At 43.2% G+C, this 21,003-nt stretch overlaps 1 protein-coding gene across 5 annotated transcripts in view; it reads left to right on the top strand.

Annotated features, from left to right (window-relative positions):
• The window catches only part of RUNDC3B (RUN domain containing 3B), a 198,573-nt gene that overhangs the window by 22,962 nt on the left and 154,608 nt on the right, over positions 1–21,003 (top strand). For 3 of the 5 annotated variants that reach the window (XM_077268261.1, XM_077268262.1, XM_077268259.1), the window contains one exon: positions 18,470–18,585. In XM_077268261.1, the coding sequence (XP_077124376.1) occupies positions 18,470–18,585 (116 nt within the window). Of the gene's footprint in view, positions 1–18,469; positions 18,586–18,972; positions 19,018–21,003 lie in introns of all 5 variants that reach the window. The other 2 variants (XM_077268260.1, XM_077268258.1) reach the window with 1 other exon arrangement.

A 21,003-nucleotide genomic window follows, 5' to 3' on the forward strand; every position in this document is an offset into this window, starting at 1 on the left:
TTGCTGATAGAGTCGTTGTAATTGATCACTAGTAGACATGTGAATAAACTGGATCATACTGTACTGTACATTATATAAGATTACGAGATAAGCTGCCAATATGGTGGGGTATTGGTTTCCCTTGCGGAGAGTGTAGGTACAGGAATTGCTTTTTGTTAAGTCAAATTAACTTTTAGAAGTAAGTAGAGAGAATTGTGCTTTCCTATCTTAGTGTGGGTCCCTATAGCAAAAATGAAGTTCTCTGTTTTGGGTCCATTGTCGGATCAGTATCGCAGCTCCTTATGTACATGGGGAAAGAACATTGAATGTGATGTTGTTTTTTTAGCTCCTTGATGCCATGTTCCTCCTGAGTTTCCAGCTCTTGCTTCACTTTACTTTTAATAATTGTACCTAACAAGAAGTTGATTGCTTGCCGGAGCCGGAGACGGTTTCCAGTGCGACTTCAAGAACTAATCAGCGATATTGTTACATACGGAGAGCACCATTGTTCCGCTATCAGTCTCATCTGCAATTGCTTTTCCGGCTTTGTGCCGTAGCGTCGTCTCTGTACCCCGAGATGGATGAATTGCAAGATTTCGCAGTAGTTTGCCGGTATGAGAAAATTGTTAAAATGACCTCCATTATTTTCTTTGTGTTTTCTGCAAATAGCGGCGTGTTTAAAAAAAACAATCTAATTTCATGTTGTAAATTTTGAAAAAAACATTTCTGTTGGGAGCAGATAGAAGAGCAGGAGGGATGTAGAGCTGGGAGAATTGAGCAAAAAATGAAACAAGTTCTGATGGGGCATAACTGTTTATGATGGCAATTGTTTGGAGTCTAGAGTCCTGTGCAAATGTTTCTGCACCCCCTTGCAAGATTGCATATTTTGTTTTTAAGTGGTGTTAAGAAAATGCAGTTACACCCAACATATGACTAGGATTGGATCAAAAAATGAGGTGTGAGCAGAGTACACAGTTAAGTCCATATATATTTGGACAGAGACAACATTTTTCTAATTTTGGTTATAGACATTACCACAATGAATTTTAAACAAAACAATTCAGATGCAGTTGAAGTTCAGACTTTCAGCTTTCATTTGAGGGTATCCACATTAAAATTGGATGAAGGGTTTAGGAGTTTCAGCTCCTTAACATGTGCCACCCTGTTTTTAAAGGGAACTTGTCACCCCGTTTTTTCAATATGAGGTAAAAATAGTGTTCAATAGGGCCTGAGCTGTGCTGTACAATAGTGGATTTATTGTCCCCTGATTCCCCACCTTTGCTGCCAAAATACCTTAGTAAAGTCGCCGTTTTCGGGTGTCGGTCTCGCAGGTCTGGTCAAATGGGCGTGGTGAAATCGCTGTTTCTCCCCCACCTCTTGCTTGTCTTCCCGGCGTTGGCGTAGTGGTTCGCGCATGCGCAACTGCCGAATGCACTGCACAGCTGCAGACAAAGAGCGCGATCTGCGCTATTCACCGGCTTTTCCGTGGCGGCGGCCATCTTTCTGAGGCTGTGCGTGCGCAGATGGAGTGCTCTGCTCCCTGGGGCTTCAGGAAAATGGCCGCGGGATGCCACGCGTGCGCAGATGGAGATCGCGGCGGCCATTTTCCTGAAGCCGAGATGCACTGGTGAACTTATCAATGCGAATACCTGGGCGCCCACGGAAGACAACAGTGGTGGATGATCGCAGAATAATCTTCATGGTGAAGAGAAACCCCTTCACAACAGCCAACCAAGTGAACAACACTCTCCAGGAGGTCGGCGTATCAATATCCAAATCTACCATAGAGAGAAGACTGCATGAAAGTAAATACAGAGGGTTCACTGCTCGGTGCAAGCCACTCATAAGCATCAAGAATAAAAAGGCTAGACTGGACTTTTCTAAAAAACATCTAAAAAAGCCATCACAGTTCTGGAAGAACATTCTTTGGACAGATAAAACCAAGATCAACCTCTACCAGAATGATGGAAAGAGAAAAGTATAGCAAAGGCGTGGTACAGCTCATGATCCAAAGCATACCACATCATCTGTAAAACACGGCGGAGGAAGTGTGATGGCTTGGGCATGCATGGCTGCCAGTGGCTCTGGGTCACTAGTGTTTATGGATGATGTGACACAGGACAGAAGCAGCCGAATGAATTCTGAGGTATTCAGAGCCGCCATACTGTGTGCTCAGATCCAGCCAAATGCAGCCAAACTGATTGGTCGTCGTTTCATACTACAGATGGACAATGACCCAAAACATGAAGCTAAAGCAACCCAGCAGTTTATTAAAGCAAAGAAGTGGAATATTCTTGAATGGCCAAGTCAGTCACCTGATCTCAACCCAATTGAGCAGCATTTCACTTGTTAAAGACTAAACTTCAGACAGGAAGGCCCACAAACAAACAGCAACTGAAAACCACCGCAGTGAAGGCCTGGCAGAGCATCAAAAAGGAGGAAACAGAGCGTCTGGTGATGTCCATGAGTTCAAGACTTCAGGCAGTCATTGCCAACAAAGGGTTTTCAACCAAGTACTAGAAATGAACATTTTATTTAAAATTATTGAATCTGTCCAATTACTTTTGGTCCCTTTAAAAACAGGGTGGCACATGTTAAGGAGCTGAAACTCCTAAACCCTTCATCCAATTTTAATGTGGATACCCTCAAATGAAAGCTGAAAGTCTGAACTTCAACTGCATCTGAATTGTTTTGTTTAAAATGAATTGTGGTAATGTCTATAACCAAAATTAAAAAAATGTTGTCTGTGTCCAAATATATATGGACTTAACTGTATATGTCTTTGCATTCTTTATTTTAGATTTTTTTTCTCTTCCTTTCAGATCACTTCTTGTTTAAGAATATTTTTAGTCCTCCTGGCCATTTGGTATCTCACATTTGTGCAACTTGAGGTCTCCTGCCTGTTGTCAAGTGTAATCTGTTTGTAGCAGGAAGAGAGGATGGGGCTTTATCACTATGTAGGAAGTGGGGGTGGGGCTTATCACTATATAGAAAGTGGGGGGTGTATCACTGTATAGGAAGTGGGGTGGGGCTTATCGCTATATAGGAAGTGGGGCGTATCACTATATTGGAAGTGGGGGTAGGGTGTATCACTGTATAGGAAGTGGGGTGGGGCTTATCGCTATATAGGAAGTGGGGCGTATCACTATATAGGAAGTGGGGGTAGGGTGTATCACTGTATAGGAAGTGGGGTGGGGCTTATCGCTATATAGGAAGTGGGGTTTATCACTATATAGGAAGTGGGGGTAGAGTGTATCACTGTATAGGAAGTGGGGTGGGGCTTATCGCTATATAGAAAGTGGGGCGTATCACTATATAGGAAGTGGGGGTAGGGTGTATCACTGTATAGGAAGTTGGGTGGGGCTTATCGCTATATAGGAAGTGGGGCGTAACACCCTACCCCCACTTCCTATATAGTGATACGCCCCACTTCCTATATAGCAATAAGCCCCACCCCACTTCCTATACAGTGATACACCCTACCCCCACTTCCTATATAGCGATAAGCCCCACCTCACTTCCTATACAGTGATACACCCTACCCCCACTTCCTATATAGTGAATCACTGTATAGGAAGTGGGGTGGGGCTTATCGCTATATAGGAAGTGGGGTTTATCACTATATAGGAAGTGGGGGTACAGTTACAGTACAGAAGAATCAGGACATTTCTTGGATGTATTAGACAGGTATCTGCACCAGAATCTGTTCTATCTTATCGTGGGGAATGAAGACAGCAAGGCTTTGTATGAAACGACAGATACTGCTAAGTACAATCTGAAATATTCAATATGTGAATTTTGATTAAAGGGGATTTCCAGGCTTGGGGCTCAGGTCTGTAGCCACTGTTTGTGACGGCAGACTTGTGAACCCTTGCAGCCCACAGTGTGCGCACTGTCAGGATTCTCTGATGCTCAGCGCCACTGCAAGTATGTGATTTGCCTACATGCGGTCACATACTGAGTAGATGTGCGCGACCCCACTTAGTTCAATTGTACACGTCTAGTTGGAATGTGATCGAAAGTATGCAAATCGCTCACGGCACCTGAGACTCCTGAATCACTGCATTCCGCCACATTAATTTTTTCCTAATGAATTAGATTGTACTTTCAGGAGCCTGAGAAACCTGGTTGACAACAAGCCTTGTACAAAATGCAATTATTGCGATATTGGTTGTCAGGTCAACTGCACTTATAGGTCAAGTGCTCGGTAAGCCTTCATATTTTTCATGTTAGAATATTAATGCGTTCTTCTTACGTTCGTGGCTCGATGCAGCAGCGATCATCTCATTCTTCTATAAGATGCTGAATTCAGAGGGTGAGTCATTGTTGAATGGTCCAGCGGCTCCTACGTCAGCGGCATAGACAAGTCATCCTGCCATGCAATGTTACAGGCTGTGAGTTACATTCTGCCTTTAACCATTTACATTCTTTTCTGGTTTTATAGATTAACACTATGGATGTTCGATACTAAAACATTGTTTTCAAATAGCACGGACTTTGTAGGGTAACTTGAGATTGCTGTAATCGAAAGGGTTTTATGAAACTAAAAACATCTATATTGTTGACCAACAAATAGCGCCACTTAGCTCTCACAGGCAGCGCCTGGTATTGCAGCATCCGCTTCAGACACAACTTTTGGACAAGAGTGGTGCTGTTTCTGGAGAAAGTGCCCTTCAGATCAGTGTCATCAGCGTCAGACTGGGTATTGACGAAGAGGAGTAACAGAGGAACGCCATAGTATAGTGTCCTTAAAAGAGATGCTCCAGAATTAGTATTTACTTTTCACGTGTCTGTCAATCACAGTCTTGGTCGATCATTCTAGACAACCCAGGGCCCGGTGAAAGTATCGGCATACTTGCCAACAAATGGCCAAGTTGAATCTACCGAAGTATCAAAATGTTTGGCATAACCACACGCTCTATTAACAGGTCTCGCTCTTCCATGCCGCACTTACCACCTAACTGGACACTAAGGCTTCCCTGAAGAAGTTCTGGAAGTGCTGCCTTCTGGGAGGTTTCGGGAAGCTTTTGCAGCAAAGATTTTAATTTATCAATAGTCTCTCAGAAGTTTTATGAGGGTTTGCAACTAAAGGTCTTGATGTCCTTTCAAAAGTTGAGATCCAATCTTGGCTTCCTGGACCATGCCCAGATAAGTCAATTTTTTCGCATTTACGACAATACCCTTTCTCGGATCACCCTACTTGAGGATGGTAATTTCCAAATTTCATCCTGCTTGAGAGCGGCATAGCTCTAAATAATGCAGAAGCTGTAGGTGCATCAGTTACTGTATTAGAGGACACCAGTCAATCACAAAATCTCTGAACAGGGCCAATCCAACTTTTGGAGGTCTCAGAAGGTTGTTCTACTGCAATGATTTTGATGACCCAACCCCATGATTGGTCTTCAGTTTCAGATTGATGGGGGTCTGACAACTGGTATCCCCACCACCAGCAGTCAGATGTAGGCAGCAAATCACAGGTGCAGTTGAATCTTCTGCACCCACTATAGTTACGACTTTGATAGCAGGGATAGTCGGGTGAAAGCTGGTTTTGCAGATGTCTCCGAACCTGATCTTCCACCCACTGGAAACCACATCTCCATGAATCACATCGATCCTGCTATGGAAAGATCCATTTTGGGCAGGGATGGAGTAAGGGGATGGATAAAGTTCTTCCACCCATTAAATGTGTTCGGAAACGAACCGCACATTGATTTTTCTGCTCCATTTAGTTCTATGGTTAGTGATAATTTAGCGCCATGAAAGCAAAAAAAAATCTGTATAATTTTCCTATCTGGTTCAGATCCAGGTTATTTTGAGTCTTTGACACAAGGTACTAGTTAGTCATTTTTTAACATTAGTTTAACAGCTAGAATTTTCTTTTTTACTTGTTGGACTGTAGATGTGATTATTTTTGGACCTTTTGCCATTTTTTATGGCGAGTTTTAGTTTCTTTATTCAGATTTTTTACCCACAATTTTTATTAGAGCAAGAGGGTTTAACGCTTTTTCAAAACAACACGTGTTTATACATTTTAGTTACCGGTAATTTTTCTGTTAGTCATTTGGGTAAAAACCTAAAATTTACTTTTTTGGTGGGGAGGGTTCATCATTGTGTATCGATAATTTTGAAATTGTGGGTGAGGGATAGTGTTCTGGAAATGATTGGTGTAGTTAATCTTTTTTGGATGAGATGTTTTACTTATTTCATTTTTTACATTTTTTTTTTTACGTGAATAGTCTTTCCTTAAAACGGACAGTTTTCTCCCCTAACTGGTACCGCCGTTTTGTCATTGTTAGTGCTGGGTTTAGTTCGATCCAACAGCGACCTCCTACTTTCTGGCTAACATGTGAGGAGTGGTAGACCGCACTTTTGTCTTCTCTCCAGGGTCTTCCCAACATTTGGCTGCCCAATTACTAAGGCTGCCATCTTTATACCTGCCCCTATGTATACAATACACTCCCTATATATACCCAGAACACTCCTCATAAGTCTAGAGTTGGCAATCCTTAATAAAGGTAAAGATGTCTCATACAGAAAAACCTTAAAATTATTTTTAAAAAAGGCAAAAACACCCATTTAGGAGACAAGTACTCAACAATTGACTGATATTACTCCTCGACTTTCATCCTCCCATGATGGATAACTATTAATGGGCGACCATGTGCCAGTCCAAGACTGGTGCAACTCTTATGTGCTCATTCTCCTGTCAAATTAGAGGGGTGATAATGGATGACTACCTTTTATGTTTTCAATGTCTTAATTGGATGTAAAGTCATGAGACCACATCTTTATTTACCCTGTAATGGTGGTCGACCACCTGTGACTAGAAATTGCCGGTGTTTCTTAGAGCAGATCTGTCAGCCTTCCATTTATACTTGGATTTATGTTAAACCTCTTTAACCTCCAAAACCGGGATCACTACTAGAAGGATGTGTTGTGTTGTGAATTAGACTTTTTTGGCTCCCTCTAGTGGTTACTAGTGATATGACTCTGGGATTTCCTTCCCTCTGTCTGCACCCAGCTGGGTCGTTACTTCAGGGGTGTTGCTATATAAACCTCCTGGAACCTTAGTCCAGTGCCTGGCATCGGTGTTATCAGACACATTCTGTTTGCTCCTGTTTGCTGGTCCCGGTTCGTGTTTAATTAAGCTAAGTCTTGCTTCTTTGTTTTTTGGGTTGTTTGTTTTCTATCATTTTTGTCCAGCTTGTACTAAATGTGATTCCTGACCTTGCTGGAAGCTCTAGGGGGCTGGTGTTCTCCCCCCGGGCCGTTAGACGGTTCGGGGGTTCTTGAATTTCCAGTGTGGATATTTTTGATAACTTATATGGTCAGCAAAAAATCCTATCTTTCTATATTCTGCTATTAGCTAGTGGGCCTCTCTTTGCTAAATTCCTAGCTCATTCTTGTGTTTGTCTTTTCCTCTTACCTCACCGTTATTATTTGTGGGGGGCTTCAATCCAACTTTTTGGGGTATTTCCTCTGGAGGCAAGAAAGGTCTTTCTTTTCCCTTCTAGGGGTAGTTAGCTCTCCGGCTGGCGCGAGACGTCTAGGATCAACGTAGGAACGTTCCCCGGCTGCTGGTATTTGTGGTGCTAGGATTAGTTATATGGTCAGCCCAGTTACCACTGCCCTATGAGCTGGTTTTCTGTATTTACTGACTTAGCATTATTCCTGAGACCCTCTGCCATTGGGGTCATAACAGTATGCCAGGCCAATATTGAATGTTTAAAGCATTGCAGAAGTGGGATAATAAGAAAGGAAATTCTGAGGTTTTTTTTTTCCTTCCTTCTCTTCCTCCCCTTTACCTTTGAGTGGCGTGTGCTTGCTGCAGACATGAATGTGCAGACCTTGATTACAAGTGTTGACCAGCTGGCAGCTCGTGTGCAGGGTATACAAGATTTTGTTACCAGTAGTCCTATGTCTGAACCTAAAATACCTATTCCGGAATTGTTTTCTGGAGATCGATTTAGGTTTAGGAATTTCAAGAATAATTGTAAATTGTTTCTTTCTCTGAGACCCCGTTCATCTGGAGATTCTGCTCAGCAAGTTAAAATTGTTATTTCTTTTTTACGGGGCGACCCTCAGGATTGGGCTTTCTCGCTAGCGCCAGGAGATCCGGCATTGGCGAATATTGATGCGTTTTTTCTGGCGCTCGGATTGCTTTACGAGGAACCCAATCTTGAAATTCAGGCAGAAAAAGCCTTGCTGGCTATTTCTCAGGGTCAGGATGAAGCTGAAGTGTATTGCCAAAAATTTCGGAAATGGTCCGTGCTTACTCAGTGGAATGAGTGTGCTCTGGCCGCAAATTTCAGAAATGGCCTTTCTGAAGCCATTAAGAATGTGATGGTGGGTTTCCCCATTCCTACAAGTCTGAATGATTCTATGGCGCTTGCTATTCAAATTGACCGGCGTTTGCGGGAGCGCAAAACCGCTAATCCTCTGGTGGTGTTGTCTGAACAAACACCTGATTTAATGCAATGTGATAGAATTCAGACTAGAAATGAACGGAAAAATCATAGACGTCAGAATGGGGTTTATTTTTTCCCCTTCTGCTGTGGAGATGGACCCAGTCAAGGTCCGAGCTATTCATGAGTGGACTCAACCCACGTCAGTTAAGAGTCTTCAGAAGTTCTTGGGTTTTGCTAACTTCTACCGTCGTTTTATCGCTAATTTTTCTAGCGTTGTTAAACCTTTGACGGATATGACCAAGAAAGGTTCTGATGTTGCTAACTGGGCTCCTGCAGCCGTGGAGGCGTTCCAGGAGTTGAAGCGCCGGTTTACTTCGGCGCCTGTTTTGTGCCAGCCTGATGTCTCACTTCCCTTTCAGGTCGAGGTGGATGCTTCTGAGATTGGGGCAGGGGCCGTTTTGTCACAGAGAGGCACTGGTTGCTCGGTAATGAGACCATGTGCTTTCTTCTCTAGGAAGTTTTCGCCTGCTGAGCGGAATTATGATGTGGGCAATCGGGAATTACTGGCCATGAAGTGGGCATTTGAGGAGTGGCGTCATTGGCTCGAGGGTGCTAAGCATCGTGTGGTGGTCTTGACTGATCACAAAAATTTGATGTATCTCGAGTCTGCTAAACGCTTGAATCCTAGACAGGCCCGCTGGTCATTGTTTTTCTCCCGTTTTGACTTTGTGGTCTCGTATTTACCAGGTTCAAAGAATGTGAAAGCTGATGCTCTTTCAAGGAGCTTTGTGCCTGACTCTCCTGGAGTCACAGAACCTGTTGGTATTCTTAAAGAAGGAGTTATTTTGTCAGCCATTTCTCCTGATTTGCAACGTGTGTTGCAGAGATTTCAAGCTGGCAGACCTGACTCTTGTCCACCTGACAGACTGTTTGTTCCTGATAAGTGGACCAGCAGAGTCATTTCCGAGGTTCATTCCTCGGTGTTGGCAGGTCATCCGGGAATTTTTGGCACCAGAGATCTGGTGGCTAGGTCATTTTGGTGGCCTTCCTTGTCACGGGATGTACGGTCATTTGTGCAGTCCTGTGGGACTTGTGCTCGAGCTAAGCCTTGCTGTTCCCGTGCCAGCGGGTTGCTCTTGCCCTTGCCTGTCCCGAAGAGGCCTTGGACACATATTTCCATGGATTTCATTTCTGATCTCCCGGTGTCTCGGGGTATGTCTGTCATCTGGGTGGTATGTGATCGCTTTTCAAAAATGGTCCATTTGGTGCCTTTGCCTAAGCTGCCTTCCTCTTCCGATCTGGTTCCTGTGTTCCTTCAGAATGTGGTTCGTTTACACGGCATTCCTGAGAATATTGTGTCTGACAGAGGATCCCAGTTTGTTTCCAGGTTCTGGCGATCCTTTTGTGCTAGGATGGGCATTGATTTATCGTTCTCGTCTGCCTTTCATCCTCAGACTAATGGACAAACTGAGCGAACTAATCAGACTCTGGAAGCTTACTTGAGGTGTTTTGTTTCGGCAGATCAGGATGATTGGGTGACCTTCTTGCCGTTGGCTGAGTTTGCCCTAAATAATCGGGCTAGTTCCGCTACTTTGGTTTCGCCATTTTTCTGCAACTCTGGTTTCCATCCTCGTTTTTCCTCGGGACATGTGGAGCCTTCTGACTGTCCTGGAGTAGATTCTGTGGTGGATAGGTTGCAGCAGATCTGGAATCATGTGGTGGACAACTTGAAGTTGTCACAGGAGAAGGCTCAGCGTTTTGCCAACCGCCGCCGCGGTGTGGGTCCCCGACTTCGTGTTGGGGATTTGGTGTGGCTGTCTTCTCGATTTGTTCCTATGAAGGTCTCCTCTCCTAAATTTAAGCCTCGCTTCATCAGTCCTTACAAGATATTGGAAATCCTTAATCCTGTGTCCTTTCGCTTGGATCTTCCGGTTTCGTTTGCCATTCACAACGTGTTCCATAGGTCTTTGTTACGACGCTACGTTGTGCCTGTGGTTCCTTCTGCTGAGCCTCCTGCTCCGGTGTTGGTTGAGGGCGAGTTGGAGTACGTGGTGGAGAAGATCTTGGATTCTCGTCTCTCCAGGCGGAGGCTTCAGTATTTGGTCAAGTGGAAGGGTTATGGTCAGGAGGATAATTCCTGGGTGGTTGCCTCTGATGTGCATGCGGCCGATTTGGTTCGTGCCTTTCACGCTGCTCATCCTGATCGCCCTGGTGGTCTTGGTGAGGGTTCGGTGACCCCTCCTTAAGGGGGGGGTACTGTTGTGAATTAGACTTTTTTGGCTCCCTCTAGTGGTTACTAGTGATATGACTCTGGGATTTCCTTCCCTCTGTCTGCACCCAGCTGGGTCGTTACTTCAGGGGTGTTGCTATATAAACCTCCTGGAACCTTAGTCCAGTGCCTGGCATCGGTGTTATCAGACACATTCTGTTTGCTCCTGTTTGCTGGTCCTGGTTCGTGTTTAATTAAGCTAAGTCTTGCTTCTTTGTTTTTTGGGTTATTTGTTTTCTATCATTTTTGTCCAGCTTGTACTAAATGTGATTCCTGACCTTGCTGGAAGCTCTAGGGGGCTGGTGTTCTCCCCCCGGGCCGTTAGACGGTTCGGGGGTTCTTGAATTTCCAGTGTGGATATTTTTGATAACTTATATGGTCAGCAAAAAATCCTATCTTTCTATATTCTGCTATTAGCTAGTGGGCCTCTCTTTGCTAAATTCCTAGCTCATTCTTGTGTTTGTCTTTTCCTCTTACCTCACCGTTATTATTTGTGGGGGGCTTCTATCCAACTTTTTGGGGTATTTCCTCTGGAGGCAAGAAAGGTCTTTCTTTTCCCTTCTAGGGGTAGTTAGCTCTCCGGCTGGCGCGAGACGTCTAGGATCAACGTAGGAACGTTCCCCGGCTGCTGGTATTTGTGGTGCTAGGATTAGTTATATGGTCAGCCCAGTTACCACTGCCCTATGAGCTGGTTTTCTGTATTTACTGACTTAGCATTATTCCTGAGACCCTCTGCCATTGGGGTCATAACAGTGTTGCTAAGGGAAAAAAAAACCCTTACCACATGGCCCATTCAATAATCGAAGAATAAACCAGCACTGAATGCGTATTTGTTGTCTACTTTAAACGAAACTGTGGCTTTGCAGCCCTTTTCTCTCACAACAAGTTGGAATTGCTTTAACTGTCCATTCCAGTCTAATATGTTCAGGAACTGTCCTTCATATCTAGCTCCTGTAACTTGTCAGCCATTATTTTTCAGGGTGTGATTCCTTGTGAACAGCATTTTGCCAGCACTATATGAGCTAGAACTTCCCTTCCTTCTCTTCTCAGTATGCCTTGCTGCTGCCTTTGTCCAATGGCTTACCAACCCTGTTATGCCTGTGTGCAATCTTACAGACTGGAGAGCAGACAAAGATGCACTACTTCCTGTGGAGAGGCAAAGACCCACCGCAGCTTCCTGTAGAGGGTCAAAGACCCGCCACCGCTTCCTGTAGAGGGGCATAAACCTGCTGCTGCTTCCTGTAGAGGGTCAAAGACCCACCGCCACTTCCTGTAGAGGGGCAGAGACCTGCCGCTGCTTCCTGTAGAGGGGCAGAGACCTGCTGCCGCTGCTTCCTGTAGAGGGTCAAAGACCCACCACCGCTTCCTGTAGAGGGTCAAAGACCCACCGCCGATTCCTGTAGAGGGTCAAAGACCCGCCGCCGCTTCCTGTAAGGGGTCAAAGACCCACCGCCGCTTCCTATAGAGGGGCAGAGACCCGCCACCGCTTCCTGTAGAGGGGCAGAGACCTGCTGCTGCCGCTTCCTGTAGAGGGGCAGAGACCTGCTGCTGCCGCTTCCTGTAGAGGGGCAGAGACCCGCCACTGCTTCCTGTAATCCACCTCATTGTTTCTGCTGCTGAAGAGGATTATCTTCTCCATATTGTTTTTACCAAACTCTTTCTTTTAGATAGGGTTACCATCTTTACATTTATTTCAGGTAACCCATTCTGCAACCAGGAATAGTGCAATGAAGAGGTTATAGAAGACAAACGGTGCAAGATTTTTAATGCCACCCAATTACAAAAATGATTTTTAGCCAAAAATTAATTTTGATTAAGAAAAAAATGCCACCCCCACCCCCCCAGGTGGACAACCCCTTTAAAATCCTACCAGATAGTGTCATTTAAAAAAGTGTCCCCTGCTGGGCGACTTTCATTAGCTTTTAGAACATTATGCTGTATGTTTGGCCATTTGATGCTTAATTAGCTCGTTGTGTCGTTTATTGAGACAGCGTAGCTGGAAGAGGCGACTTACAAATGAATAGGCATAGACACTTCTCTTTTAATTTGCCTAACATTTTAACCTTTTTCCATTTAAATTAAAAAGTGTAAAATGTTCCTGTAGCCGACTGTCTTAGTCACTATAATTATATCCAAATCAGGACAAACATCTGAGGATGTCTCACGAGGCTCCTGCAGGCGGGAATCGACTGCGCTGGTGATAAACGTGTCTGGTGGGATGGGAGAAACGAGCTTAGAGTGGAACCGCCACAGGATACTTAATAATTTCATTAGTGAGCAGGAAAAATATGGCGGAGCTCTTACTGATGCCAGATAGCAGGGACATGGTTTGGAGGGTTCCTGTAGTCAACTGAAAATTAATTTTAGTAACTGACGAAGTGATGACTTTTTAATAACACTGCCTGTCCTTGTGTCATGTCATCATCGGGCATGTGACCAGTATTTGGCCTTTCATACTTGCCAACATATGGGTTAGTAAAATAGAGACGCTTAAATCCCATTAGCTGGATAATGGAGGAAAATTGGATTTGGAACCTCCTTTTAGAAGTTCTTAATTAAACCCTGTTTCTTTTTGGGCTTGGACATGCCCAAATTGACAGAACTTGTTTGCGAAAATGTGGAAAAATCTAACAAAAGGCAGTGGTCAGCAAGTTAGCCAGAAGGGAGACAGCTAGTGGTAGCTATTGAATTTCCAGTCATAGGACAACATTATCTTTACATAAAGTGGTTTTCAGATTGTCAATTTATCACATAATCTATCCAACTAGACCAGGTAAAAGGACCATTTAAGTTAGTTTGTTTGGTCGATATAGAACTAATCCTTATATAGCTCATCAAGAGTCATTTCGTGATTTAGGTGCAGAGCCTCTGACATACATCATTGAGTTTTTAGTAAATGCATTTAATCTTTTCTTAGAATTCTGCATTGTGATATTTCTTTGTTAATTCTCAAGGGAGTTACCACTTGGGGGAGTGTTGTGACACTATCCAATCAGTGCTGCCAATGTCAGGCTGTTGACAAATGGAATGGTAATTCCCATTTGTATGTTTACGCATACATTTCTAGGAGGAATGACAGAGGAACTTTAATCCCTTAACCACCACCACTGATAAGCCATTTAATAGCTGCAGTTAAGGGGCCTTATTCCTCAGCGCCGCTTTTTAACGGCCATGAGAAATAAGGGTATAGCGCCCCCCCAGTGTCAGAAAATCTCCAGGTTGTTGGCTACTGGGGGTAGCAGAGACCCTGGAAATCATGATCAAGGCTGGTTTTTACGGTCCCCTGTCACTTGATCGATGTTATTCACCGAATAACGGCGATTACAAAAAAAGTTAGGTTTGTGTTAGGGTTGTATTAGGGTTTGGGTTAGGGTTGTGTTGGGGTTGGATTAGGGTTAGGGTTGAAGTTAGGGTTGTGTTGGGGTTGAGGTTAGGATTGTGTTGGGGTAAGGGTTAGGGTTGTGTAAGGGTTAGGGTTGGTGTTGTGTTAAGGTTGGAGTTAGAACTGGGTTATTTTTTAAAAATAAAAATGATATGACGGCTAGTGTTGAGTGCAAGTGCTCGCTACTTGAGTTTGCATCGGGTGCTTGGGTATTCACTGAGTATGCAGATCCCTACATGTTTTTTGAGGGTGTCTAACAGCCATGAAACATGCGGGGCATGCACTTGAGCATGTCACTCGAGCACCCAAGATATTTAGTGCATACCCGAGCGCCCGATGCAAATTGGAGTAGTGAGCACTTTCGCTCAACACTAATGACAACATATTCAATATGATGACCTAATGTTATCTAATTCTCAAATTCTGTGTCATACCTGTAGATTCAAAATGCTCACTATACCCCTGGATAAAATCCGTGAGGGGTGTGGTTTCCAAAATGGGGTCACTTGTGGGGCAGTTTCCACTTTTTAGGCACATCAGGGCTCTTCAAACACGACATGATGGCCGCCATCGATTCCAGCCAATTTTACGTTCAAAAAGTCAAAAGCTTCTCCTACCCTTCCGAGCCCTGCTGTGCGCCCAAATAATGATTTTCCTCCACATGGGGTATCGGCGTACTCCGGAGAAATTGCTCAACACATTTTGTGGTCCATTTTCTCATGTTACTCATGCAAAAATAAAAAAGTTTGAGTCTGAAGTACATTTTTTGTGAAAAAAGTTAAATGTTAATTTTTTCCTTTCACATTGCTTCAGTTCTCGTGAAGCACCTGAAGGGTTGATAAACTTTTGAATGTAGTTTTCAGTACCTCGAGGGGTGCAGTTTTTAGAATGGGGTCACTTTTGGGTACTTTCTGTCATATAGACTACTCAGTCACTTCACATGTGATGTGGTCCCTAAAAAAATGGTTTTGTAAGTTTTGTTGGAAAAATGAGAAATCGCTGGTCAACATTTAACCCTTATAACGTCAGTATTCCGGTTAAATTGCCGTGTTGGCACTTTGCGATAAATAAGTGGGTTTTAGATTGCAGTTTGGGTACTCGGTCTCTAAAAGGTTCGCCATCACTGACCTAGGGGTTTGATGTGCTCACCATACATCTAGATCAGTTCCCCGAGGGGTCTAGTTTCCAAAATGGTGTCGCTTGTGGGGGATTTTCACTATTTAGGCACATCCGGGCTCTCAAAACACTACATGGTGTCCGCGAAATGTTCAAGAAAATTTTGCATTCAAAAAGTCAAATGGCTCTCCTTCCCTTCGGAGCTCTGCCATGTTTTTTCCCCCATATATAGGGTATCTGCATGCTCTGGAGAAATTGCTCAACAAATTTAGGGGTCCATTTTTTCCTGGTACCTTGCAAAAAAAAAAAAAGTGTCTAAAGTAAAATAAAAAAATCCACATTCCAAAAATTCATCACAAAAAAAAAAATTGAGTATGAACCGCACATCCAGAAATCATACATTGATCTAGGCATAGGACCCACTATGAGGTTTGCTGTGACGTGGCAGTGGGCTTCATACAGTCTGATCAGAATGTTAAACTAAGAACCTCATGTTCAGTTATACAAATTTTTGCCTAGCGACTTTAGATCAGCGTATGATTTTTGAAGGTGCTGTCCATTCTCTTTATTCGGCATATTCCAAAAATTCCTCTGAAGCACCTGGAGGGTTAATTAGCTTCTTGAATGTGGTTTTGAGCACCTGGAGAGGTGGAGTTTTTATAATGGTGTCAATTTTGGGTATTTTATATCATGTTGACCCGTCAGTCACTTCCAATGTGATGTGGTCCCTTAAAAAAATGGTTTTGTACATTTTGTTGGAAAAATGAGAAATCGCTGGTCAACTTTTAACCTTTATAACTTCCTAACAAAAAAAAATGTTTCCAAAATTGCGCTGCTGTAAAGTAGACATGTGGGAAATGTCATTTACGAACTATTTTGTTAAACATAACTCTGATTTAAGGGCACAAAAATTAAAATTTTAAATTTTTTTTAAATTTCTTGCCACATTTCCATTTTTTTCATAAATAAACGCAAGTCATATCGAATAAATGTTACCACTAACATGAAGTACAATATGGCACGAAAAAAACCCAATCTCCGATTTGGTGGAATCCGTTGAAGCGTTCCAGAGTTATTACCACATAAAGTGACAGTGGTCAGAATTGTAACAATTGGCTTGGTCACTAAGGGGTTAAAATTGCTGTATAATTATTAAATTATAGGGAATATATATATTAAATCAGTCATGTAAGGAAAGATGATAATTCCTCTTTAAATTAGGAGGGAATATTCTACAATAGCTTTGTTTTTGGGCCACTAGTAGATGCCCCAGTATAGAGATTTGCTTGGTGACAGATCCTTTTATAAGGACCATCATTCTATGTTCTCCAGAAATCATTTTCTTCTTGGTAATTGACTTTCGAAGAGTGTGAAATACTCTCAGGGGAGCTGTACTTATGGCCAATAAGGCAACGCAGCAGAACTGAAGAAACGCAGAATGATTATAAATGGAAGAAATGCAATATTCACACATGGCAATGATTTTGTGAGGATAAATCATTGGCCACCAAGAGTCCAATTTTGCAACTAATTAACCCGGGTCACATAGGCATTCCAGCTACAGAAAAAGCTTCTCGGACAAACGGTCCTTACCTGAGCGTCACATATATTAGGGAATTATTGTTTATTTCCTTATCTGTTCTGCAGACTGTTTTCTTGAGAGCTTTCTGAACGCAGTGGAATACAAGATGTCTCCAAAGAGATGCAATCAGACCGACTCTGACAGCGACTGTGGATGAGGAATGCAGAACACATGCTGCACCTCCAGCTCCTAACGCGTCTAGGATTCGGTGACGGATAGTACATCTCGTGTTAACCCGTTTAGTTCATTTTATGTGAAATAATGGCCAGATTAAAGGGGTATTCCACTAATTTATACCTATTTTTGCCATTAAGGTTGGAGCACCAGGACTCACCGACAGTGAAGTTCACTGCAGGTGGTCGTACATCTGGAAGAAGCCAGTGGGGCTTTAGCCCCTTCATTTATAGGAATGATGGGGTCTACCGAGTTGTCAAGCCCTGCCCCACCCCAAAATCCTAATTTTCTTGCAGTCCAGAGAAAGGCAAGATAAATTGTGAAAAATATAGACCAGGAGTGGGAAATGATGAGAAGCAGGACGGAAGCGGGGTGCACAAGGTTTATTCCAGTATTTTGGGGCTGTTGTTGGCGTTGAGCAGTGAGCGCACTGCTGAGATCCTGCTGTGGCTTAAGGACTGGAAATATTCTGTTTATTGAGAGCAGAAGAAGCAATATAGCTGCACGATTACTGGGGAATTATTTGCCAATGCCTGCTAGTCATGCCTTTTTTTTTTTTTTGTAGACCCTGCCCTTTTTACAGACCTCACCCTTGGGGCTAATTCCTAATTTTTGCAGCATAGTGTGACAGACCGTGTACTCCTGTATATAATACTGTCACTTACTCCCTAAATATGTGGGTTTACGAGTCGCAGCGTGTGAAAATATGCTGCATTCAAAGTTTTACTACTTCATGATCGTGGGAACTTAGCTTTGCAAAAAAAATAGCAACCCCCTAATTAAAGTAATTAGCCCCAATGTGTCCACAGAACCAATAAATTAGACGCACTGTGCCCCCTGATCGAAGAAATCAGCCCCATTGCACCCCCCATAATAAATGAATTAGCCACACGTGGCCCCTAAACTAATAAATTAGCTGCACTGTGCCCACTGAACAAAGTAATTGAGCGCATTGCTACCACTGAACCAATAAATTTAGCTGCACTGTTCTCCCTGAGCCAATAAATTGGTCACCCTGTGCCTCCTGAGCGAATAATTTGGCCTCCCTGTGCTCCCTGAGCCAATAAATTGGCCACCCTGTGCTCCCTGAGCCAATAAATTGGCCACCCTGTGCTCCCTGAGCCAATAAATTGGCCACCCTGTGCTTCCTGAGCCAATAAATTGGCCTCCCTGTGCTCCCTGAGCCAATAATTTTTTCGCACCGTACCCTGTTCTCAAATAAATTAGCCACACTGCACCCCAGTAAAATAATTTGTCTTGATCCATGTTTCTGCACAGAGAGGGCGCCGAGCACTGAGCTGGTCAGGGCATCTCCATTTTGAGGGAAGGTATCTGGAAAGGGGGAGCACTGCCTCACAAAGACTTAACTATTTTGGGAGTCCAGAAGGTCTCCCCTTTTTCCATGACCGTCAACGATATGCTGGAACACTTGAAGACTATATGTGACAATGTGCTACCCCATTATTGTGCTATGAATGTCGATCCGGAAGCTAATGGCGCTTTAGTAATAATACTACTCCAACATTGATCCCGCCATGTTTCTTTTGCCTCTTTTGCAGGTTTTCTGTAAAGACGCTGATTGACCGTTCCTGCTTTGAGACCATTGATGATTCTGCACCTGAATTTTTAAACTTTGCCTCCATTTTGGAACAGATCCTAAGCCATCGCCTCAAAGGTAAGAAGTGACGGAAGTTCAGAAGGATGTATCTCATTCCGGTGATAGATAATAAATGCAGAGCTGGAGGTATTGATAATTTTTTACATCAGACTTTATCACTATGGCATTACACAATACAATACTTACAGCTTATCTACACAGCGTATAAAATAAATTTTCTGACTTGTTGACTTTGTGGACAAAATTGTCCACGGCCTTTATGCACAATTAATACTTCTGCAAACACAACATTTATATTCAACAACCTTTCTAAATTTCCCATAGCCAACCGTTTACCACCAATCACCGCAGCTGAGCAACAGCTCAAGCCCGTTAACCAAAAAAACTTGCTGTCCATTCAGTTACTTGTATGACTAACCCCACCTGGCCATCTTTCCTAACCAGACAATCATGGACCCACCCCACTAGGAGCGATTTCCACCATTGCTTGTAAGTATAGCTTTAAAATATCCTTAACAATTTCCGAAAAACGTGTTAACTCATCTCTATAAAGGCCGGGCAACCAACCTTCCAAGTCAACGTGAATAAGGGAGAAACCTCCAATTGTCAGCAAAAAGTTATACCTTGATCTATTCAAATGTTTCCTTATTTTCTCACAACATCTAAGATCCATCGATTTAACCCAGAGTAACCTAGGAATAATTTCAGAAAACACAATCCTAACCCTTAGAAACCTACTTCTGGCAGATCTTTTTTTTATATTGGAAATAGTAACTCCACCGTTCCCAATTTTCCGATATTGTTTCCTCCATGGTGGATAATAATGATATCAGGGGCTGGAAGTCTGTTGCTCATCATCATCACCTGGTCGATCAGGCCATCCCATGTTTGTCCTCTGGTGCCCAGCCAGCACACTTTAACTCGATCAGGAGACCACAACGGTTTGGGCCTGTGTCACCGATGTTGCGCTCTGTTTTCTTCCCAGCGTAAAGTACTGCAGTGCGCAGGCTCCGGGCCTCTCTGACCTTTCCCGACGCCTGCGTACTGCAGTACTTTGCTCTGCCCCTGATAAAGTACGCTTGCGCAGGAGCTGCGACAGGAAGCAAAGAAGAGGACGTCCTCGCATGAAGATGGGAGGCGCCGGACCCGGACCTGTGACGGCCCTCGGACCGGACTGCACCGGGACCGTCCCTGGGTGAGTATAATCTAACTTGTTTTTCTTATCTTTCAGGTTACACCGGGGGCTTATCTACAGCATTACAGAATGCTGTAGATAAGCCCCTGATGGCGGTGGCTGCAGCTTACAGGCAAAAAATGGGGTGACAGATTCCCTTTAACCTCAACCTGGCAACCTCCGTCGCTGCCCCAATATGATACGAGTGGGTTGAAAAATACCTATTCCCTAAGCCCAAACTAAGCAGACATTTCCTTAGAAAACTTCTAAACTGATACTGCGTTAATGGCTTGCCAGACTGGTGTAGCAATAACTGCTCAACTTCCAGGAAACCCATTAATCTTAAACTATAATCCTTTCCGGACTGATCAGTTTTAGATTTACATTAGCTATGTGGATTACAAAATAACCCGTTTCGACCAAAATGTATTTTAAACCCAATCCATCCCCCTTCCTTTTTTTGCTCCTAGGCATCAGCTCCTCAATCTGCAGGGCACCGAAAAAAAGTAATGATTCGAATGAATTAATACAACAAAAAAGAAAAATTGTATATACCGTAACTCCCTTAGAATAGCAGGTGTAGTAGGACACCTCCCATCTCGGACACAGTGATCCTTTTTGTAGCCCTTTAAAATTCAATATAAGAAAGTAAAAACTGGCGTCTCCGGTAAAACCTTGGTGGATTTATTACATTTCCATTCAAAGCAGGTCACAAAGGGGACAGTGTTCTGGCATTGACGCGTTTCGACTTCAGCAGTCTAAATCGTAACTTGTCCCTCGTATGTTGCTTCCTCATTTAAAAAACATTAACACCCTCCCCCCGCAGTGACATCACTAGAATTAATTACTTATATGGAGGCACACTAGTAGTGCATCAATAAATTCGAATATCAAAATATACACAATATTCCAAAATTTAAACATGGTTTCACATAGCAAACAAAAGAATGAAATAAAGGCAAGAAGAAGAAGAAAGAAAAATATTTTTTCAAAACATACTAGGTCTCTTTTGGGACTTAATTATTGGAATGACCTTATGTACATTTATTAGGTATTATTATTACGGCAAAAGAAAGGCAAAGAAATAAAAGATTAAAGTGTTTTTGGTGGGTGGGGGGATACTATAGTATAAAGTTAATTTCACCATTTATGGAACACTATTGATTTGCTACATGTGTTTGCATATAATTAATTAATTCTAGTGATGTCACTGCGGGGCGAGGTTGTAAATGTTTTTAAATGAGAAAGCAACATACGAGGGACATGTTATGATTAAGATTGCTAAAGTCGAAACGCGTCAA

This window comes from Ranitomeya variabilis, chromosome 6, assembly GCF_051348905.1.
Source record: "Ranitomeya variabilis isolate aRanVar5 chromosome 6, aRanVar5.hap1, whole genome shotgun sequence".
Lineage (NCBI taxonomy): Eukaryota > Metazoa > Chordata > Amphibia > Anura > Dendrobatidae > Ranitomeya > Ranitomeya variabilis.